Genomic DNA, 7,278 nt, shown 5'->3' on the forward strand with positions numbered 1-7,278 from the left:
GCTATTGCATAATTTAAAATCAGATACATTGTGTTTCTCAAAGCTGATAAAGCAAAGCGGCTTCTCTTAGGGCACACTGTGGTTTGTAATGCAAGGTTAATTTCTGCAGTCAGATACTATTCTTATTATCCTCAGCCAAGTCTCACATTTTAAGAGAAGTCCTATTTTATTTTCTTTGCAGGTGCCACCATTAAAATATTTAACAACCTCCCCTTTTTTCAACATTTCTTTCACTGATGGGACTGCTGTTCTGCTCTCCTCAAATTAAGTTTAATTACTACCCACAGTAGGATTTTTTCCCCCAACTGATTTTAAAGTAGTTGCTTTTCTTTTCAAGGAAGAAAATCACTTTTTCATAGCACGAAGTCTTCCTGGTCTCTCTGTGAACACTCAGTGTCCTTGTAATGTATTAACTATCCAGACTATCTTTTGTGTGGTCAATTAAAGCTCTGCTGGGGTGGCTGAGGGAAACACACACAGAGTTGGGCCCCTTCCCTCTCACCGAAGAAAAATATCCTCGGTGTAACTGAAGCAAGCACTGACACTCAATATGCAAACCACAAGGGTACCCTACTCTCTCACACTGCAAAAATCTGATTATTTTTTAAAACTTGGTACAAGCTCAACCTCAGAGACAAAGTTCAGAAGGTTCAGCAGCTACTCAAAGCTGGACAGTCAAAAAATCAAAATTAAGCAGAATAGAAAAAGAACATAATTCTAGACCTCCCTCATTTCTCTCACCTGAGCAGCTCCATCTCCTTCCTGTAATTGCTCCAAATGTTCCAGTATATATATAAATTTTTTGTAAAAAAAATATATCTGTATTTAACATTTTAGTAGCACTTTAATGCCAGATGATGTCTTAGTGTTTAGGATTAAGTGACTGCATAATAACCAGTGACACAAATTTACAGGCCTTCAGGAATTTTGTGACTGAGAAAGAATGATGTCTGGGATTAATGGCAGTTTGAGCTGAATTCTGAGGATCTATTAAAGTATTAAAGCCAAGCATTTTACTATTGCTTTAGTCAGGCAGCCTTTTTTGGGGGGTAGGAGTTAGTCTTCTGTAAGGGAGCACTCCACATCAGGTCATGGTGATCTGAAATTATCTAATCAATTTAGCAGCACAGAGTATGTAACAGAATAAATGTCTTATTAAAAAGCAAAAAAGGTTTGAACAGACAAGGATGCTAAAGTCAGTATCATATATCAATATGCATTGCTTGAGCCCTCTGACCCTGTTTTTTTGCAAGTCTGTAGCATGTGCTTGACTCAAACTGCTCCCGACAGGAGCTCGTTAATACTACCTATTCATTAATGGAACTACAAACACCACACAATAAAAAAGTCTTGAGAAGAAGGTACCTAAAACAAGATAAGTAGAATTAAAAATGCCTTTTCATGCTATAAAAGCGATTTGTTCCCCAGAACTATTTTCCAACTTGACTTGAAAGATTATTATACGTGTGAAAGAAAAGTGCAAGGGGAAAAAAACCAAGAAACCAGTGTTCAGACAATGACACTGTAAAACCATATTCCTATTTCAGAGATGTGAAATAATTTATAAGATAACATAACGTATTTTCCGTATGTAATAGTTTATTCATGCCAGAGGACAGATCTAGTTGTAACTAATCAGTGGAAAAGCTTAAGGCAGTAGGTGCAGAGATAATTCAAAGAGTAATTGTAATTAAAAAAAAAAACAACAAACAACCAGGAAAAGTGCTTCCTATGAAAACAACAACAGTCATTTCCATTAATAATTGCCTTCTGTGATGACCACAAGTGCGGTTACAACAGAATAAAGGACAGCAATTGGCACTACCCAATGGTTAAAACCTGTGAGGAAGATTTGGTGATTTAAAACCCACCAAAAAATTTTATATAAAAGCACTGAGTAGGAGGCTTGTCAGATAAAAGTTCAAAGAGAGGCAGCCCGACCTGACGTGCCCACACCCAGCCAGATGCAGTATCTGAGAACTGGTTTGGGGACAAACCGGGACCAGTTTCACCAAACCTATTTTAATGCCAAGCCAGGAGCTGTGTGGGCAGGTCATCTGAGAACTGGTCTGGGGACAAACCAGGACCAGTTTCACCAAACCTATTTTAATGCCAAGCCAGGAGCTGTGTGGGCAGGTCCCAGGGCTCACAGGGCAATGACAGCAATTTAACTTATCATAATTGAGCAGAGCTAAAATAACATTTGCACACTCTTACCCCATGGCGAGCACAAGGGATGGCAAGAGTCTGTACTGAAAGAAGCTTAAAAGAAGCCAAGTTACATCTTCTTCCCCCCAAACAGAGATCTCATGGTGACTTATCTAACGTGTGGTGACCTGCCAACCACTGAGACTCATAGGCTGATTCTCTCCACAGTTGGTCAACTCGATCCAGTTTTTGTTTTTTCAGTTTAGAAGCAGGTTTAAGCACTAACTAAAGATGTCAGTCAAACCCAAAAAAGCGTCCTCACGGGGCTCAGCTCAACCGAATAAGCTTCAGAGTCTCAACCCAGCTGTAAAGTTCCTGAGTAAAGGATGCTGCAGATGACAGCAGTTTACTGGAGTTCAGGAAACAACCAGACAAATTCATGGAAGAGAATTCCACCAATAGCTGCCAAATTAAAAAACAAAACAAAACAAACAATGGAAGAGAATTCCATCAATAGCTGCCAAATTAAAAACAAAACAAAACAAAACAAACAAACAAAAAAAACACACACACAAAAAAAACCAAAAAAACCACACCACACAAACCCAAGTTACCACCAAAAAAGCCCCAGCACTACTCTCTGACTCTAAATAATAAAATTGCTCAGGAAAATATTCTGGGAGAACCCCACTCTCTGTTTAAGAACTGTTCATTTCTTCCCCAGGTTTTTCCCCAATCATACTGCATCCATTCTTGTCTAGGGATCTTTCTCTTTAGCTAATAAAACCCTTCTAAGCATCAGCATCATATTCATTGCAATTGCCCATACGTTCATTTCATGATGCTTCACTCACCCCCCCTCTCCCTTGCCTTCCCTCTCTCTCTTTTCAGATTAAAGAAAATCCAGATGGGGTGCAGGTGCTGCAAAATGATACAAAGGTACAACAGAACAAGTGTTGCTCAGAGTGAATAAAAGAAATGCATTAAGACGTGTGTCTGCGCTCCCCCTACACCTGTTGCTTAAATTAAGCCTATTTACAAAGGTTGGAGTTTTCCCCGAATTTTACATTATCCTTTACAGTCATTCCAGAGCACAGGCACAGCAATTTCCTGTGCATATACTTTGGATTTAACATATTGAGGTCCATTTGATTGCTGATGGTACAAAATTGGGAGGGGTGGCTGACACAGCAGAAGGCTGTGCCACCATCCACAGAGACCTGGACAGGCTGGAGAGTTGGGCAGAGAGGAACCTGATGAAGTTCAACAATGTCAAGTGTAGGGTGCTGCACCCGGGGAGGGATAACCCCCTGCACCAGGACAGGTTGGGGCTGACCTGCTGGAGAGCAGCTCTGAGGAGAAAGACCTGGGAGTCCTGGTGGACAACAGGATGCCCAGGAGCCAGCAATGGGCCCTGGGGGCCAAGAAGGCCAAGGGCATCCTGGGGGGCATCAGGAAGAGTGTGAGCAGCAGGTGGAGGGAGGTCATCCTGCCCCTCTGCTCTGCCCTGGGGAGGCCCCAGCTGGAGCACTGGGACCAGTTCTGGGCTCCCCAGTTCCAGAAGGACAGGGAACTGCTGGAGAGGGGACAGCAGAGGCTACAAAGATGATAAGGGGACTAGAACATCTCTCTGCTGAGGAAAGGCTGAGGGACTTGGGTCTTTTGAGTCTGGAGAAGAGAAGACTGAGGGGGAAACTGATCAACCCCTATAAATCCTTCAAAGGTGGGTGTCAGGAGGATGGGGCCAGGCTTTTCTCAGTGGTGCCCAGGGACAGGACAAGAGGGAACGGGCACAAACTGGAACATGGGAAGTTCCACCTCAACATGAGGAGGCACTTCTTTGCTGTGAGGGTGGCAGAGCCCTGGCAGAGGCTGCCCAGAGAGGTGGTGGAGTCTCCTTCTCTGGAGACATTCCAAACCCTCCTGGACACATTCCTGTGGGACCTGCTCTGGGTGACCCTGTTCTGGCAAGGGTTTGGAGGAGATGATCTCCAGAGCTCCCTTTTAATCCATATCATACTGTGATTTCTATAATTTTTGTCCCACATAATAATTGTCTGGGACTGAACTCCTCTTTACAAAGTTTTTTCCTCATTTAGGTAGCATGAGATACCCTCAGTTTAGTAGAACAAGGAGTACAGACTATGCCATATCATACTGTGATTTCTATAATTTCTGTCCCACAGAATAATTGTCTGGGACTGAATTCATCTTTACAAAGCCTTTTCCTCATTTAGGTAGCATGAGCTTCCCTCAGTTTAGTAGAACAAGGAGTACAGACTTTGTCAGGTCCTCCCAGGCAATGAAAAAGAGCTTCAGCTTCTTGCTTCCATCACAGATTTTAGATTTAGTCAGTTGTGGGAACAAATCCCACATGAAAAGTCTCCTGGCAGAAGGAGACTTGCTAGTTTCAGAAAGGCAACACTTCAGCCCAACTTGATGGTTACTCCTTCACTCGGGCACATCTCTAGAACAGGTAAGGAATTGGGAAAGAAAACTGGTGCTATGAGAGAAGGAGGGGAGATGAAGAAAAGAGAGGGGATCTGGAAGAAATAAATCAAGGAAAAGTTAGCAGCAAGAGGAAAAATTAACTAAGAAAGTAAACAGGAGGGGACAAAAGTAAAAAAAAAAAAAGTAAAGGATGAAGAGATAAGACTTGAAAGGAAGAACATCAGGAAAAGTAAAGGGAAATATTTTAGCAACTACACAATGTTAATTAATAATCTATGTGATGACTACTCATTGGCTAATATACCCCTCAGAGAAAATAAAAAAAATAAAGCTGGAAACATGCAACAACCAGCACAGGGTTCTCTGACCTCCTCCCTGTGCTCCTGGTGACTCTACTGCAGGGGTTAGTCACGGTCAGTCCCAGGAGCCCAAGTCCCACAGCACAGCAGAGCATCTCCAGCCAGTTGAGCTCATTCTCAGGACTCCAGCTAAAGCTTAGTGACACCAGTTCCTCAAGAGCTCCAGTTTTAAAAAAAAAATTATTAAGCTTAATCCTTTTCTTAATTACATTGATTGGCACCATAATTAACATTTCCTCTACACTTTTTCCTTACTCCAGCTATATTTTTGATCCAGAAGAAGTACAATCACCTGGATGTATTCCTGAAGTCAACAGCTACAAACACAATGAGCAAAGCAGCAAAAAATCCAAATTCAAAGAGAACAGTGACATCCAAGAGCATATAAATGAACTCCAGAAGGATGAGCTAAACAGAACAGAAAATAAAAATCAGGTCCATAGCACAAAAGAACCTCTCTGGAACCACGGAGGCAGTGATTTTCAGGAGGATGGTGCTGTGAAGTGTGTCGCAAAGCGTGACGTTGCGGTCAATGGTGGCAGCTCCTGTGCTGGAGCACACCCCGTGCTCAGCCCCAGCACAAACCCAGTGAAAGAAACCAGTGACCAGGGAACCTCCAGCCAGTCAGCAGAGGCTTCTTTAACCATCAACAGAGACTTCTACACCAGATCAGATAGGCCTGGCCAAGAACTTGATCCAGAGGCAGACAGATGGAGGAAAGCAGCCTGCAATGAGCCAAACGGCATTCAAGGTGGGAACTCCTGGTCTGCAGAAGACAGCACCTTTCTCAAAGGAAGCACAATAGTGGAGACACAAAACAATACCATACAACTGCCAGACATTGATTATCCCCAAAATGACAATCAAACTAGGAACTATGTTGAAAAAGACAGCTTTTCAGACAATTGTGCACATTCAGACCAAAACACCAGGCCTTCACCAATACAGGACCAGGACCTTTGTGTGACTCTGCCTTCACCTGTGAAGGAAAGCAGTTTTGGACCTTTTAAAGCTGACTCCACGAGTTTGGGTGAGGGCATTCCTGGTGGTATCACTGCTGTGGCTGTTCCCCAAGTAGCACAGGCACTCGCACACCCCAGCCACAGTGGAGAAATTGAGGAGGAAGATGCAGAAGTAGCGGCAGCTCTGGCTGCACTGGAAGCTGCCACTGCTGGGGAAGACCTGGAAGATGATGATGAGTACTAGAATGAAGGACTCTTTCTAATACACTGGGGAGGATCCAGGTTTTATTTCTGGATCTGTACGAACACATGTACAGCACATGTGGAGAGCTGTTATGAACAGCATATATAAAAGGAGCTGGGACTAAAGCTCTGTCCCTTCAGCTGTTTTATACAGCCTTTTAATGTCTGTTGACAGAGGTACAGATGTGCTCCCTTGGCTAATTAATGGTAATACTAACACTCTTCTCTCTGGGGCCAACCAGGAGAGCAGAGCATCGTTTCTTCCACATAGGATATTCTGCTGTACAGCCACCTCACCCAGACTCATGCACACGTTTCCTTTGGTTTTGACCCTCAAGAGAGTCTGAGCACACTGAAAGTTCCAGGTTCAAAGAACTTCCATTATTTAAAAGAGAACTGTAGAAGCCATGGAGTTAGAAACCACAGATTTTCATAAGGTTAGAATGAAAAAAATATAACTGACTCAAAGTTCTATGATCTAATGCAGGGTGAAATAGGGAAGGCAGCTCAGCTTGTGCTTCACTGTGGTTATGGTTCCATTCCAGGTTAAGCCTAAATCTGTGCATGTGCAGCTGGCACTAGGATAATAACCTTATCACAGAATCCCAGGACTATATGGGGTTGGAAGGGAGCTCTGGAGATCATCTCCTCCAATCCCTGCCACAGCAGGGTCACCCACAGCAGGTCCCACAGGAACGTGTCCAGGAGGGTTTGAATGTCTCCAGAGAAGGAGACTCCACCACCTCTCTGGGCAGCCTCTGCCAGGGCTCTGCCACCCTCACACCAAACAAGTTCCTCCTCAGGTTGAGATGGAACTTCCCATGTTCCAGTTTGTGCCCGTTCCCTCTTGTCCTGTCCCTGGGCACCACTGAGAAAAGCCTGGCCCCATCCTCCTGACACCCACCCTTGAAGGATTTATAAGCATTGATCAGTTTCCCCCTCAGCCTTCTTTTCTCCAGACTAAAAATGCCCAAGTGCCTCACCCTTTCCTCAGCAGAGAGATGCTCCAGGCCCCTCAGCATCTTTGTAGCCTCTGCTGTGCCCTCTCCAGCAGTTCCCTGTCCTTCTGTAACTGGTGAGCCCAGAACTTGACCCAGCGCTCCAGATGGGGCCTC

General features: G+C 44.0%; 1 protein-coding gene across 2 annotated transcripts in view; it reads left to right on the forward strand.

The window, feature by feature from the left end:
• LOC106898337 (chromosome unknown open reading frame, human C4orf19) overlaps window positions 1-6,872 on the forward strand; it is a 53,419-nt gene extending 46,547 nt beyond the window's left edge. For both annotated transcript variants that reach the window (XM_014959526.1, XM_014959525.1), the window contains 2 exons: window positions 3,040-3,087; window positions 5,219-6,872. In XM_014959526.1, the coding sequence (XP_014815012.1) occupies window positions 3,056-3,087; window positions 5,219-6,164 (978 nt within the window). In that variant the 5' untranslated portion in view covers window positions 3,040-3,055 and the 3' untranslated portion in view covers window positions 6,165-6,872. The remainder of the gene's footprint in view (window positions 1-3,039; window positions 3,088-5,218) is intronic.
• The last annotated feature ends 406 nt before the right edge of the window (window positions 6,873-7,278 follow it).

Source organism: Calidris pugnax, unplaced genomic scaffold (genome assembly GCF_001431845.1).
Source record: "Calidris pugnax isolate Ruff unplaced genomic scaffold, ASM143184v1 scaffold288, whole genome shotgun sequence".
In the NCBI taxonomy this organism is placed as follows: Eukaryota; Metazoa; Chordata; class Aves; order Charadriiformes; family Scolopacidae; genus Calidris; species Calidris pugnax.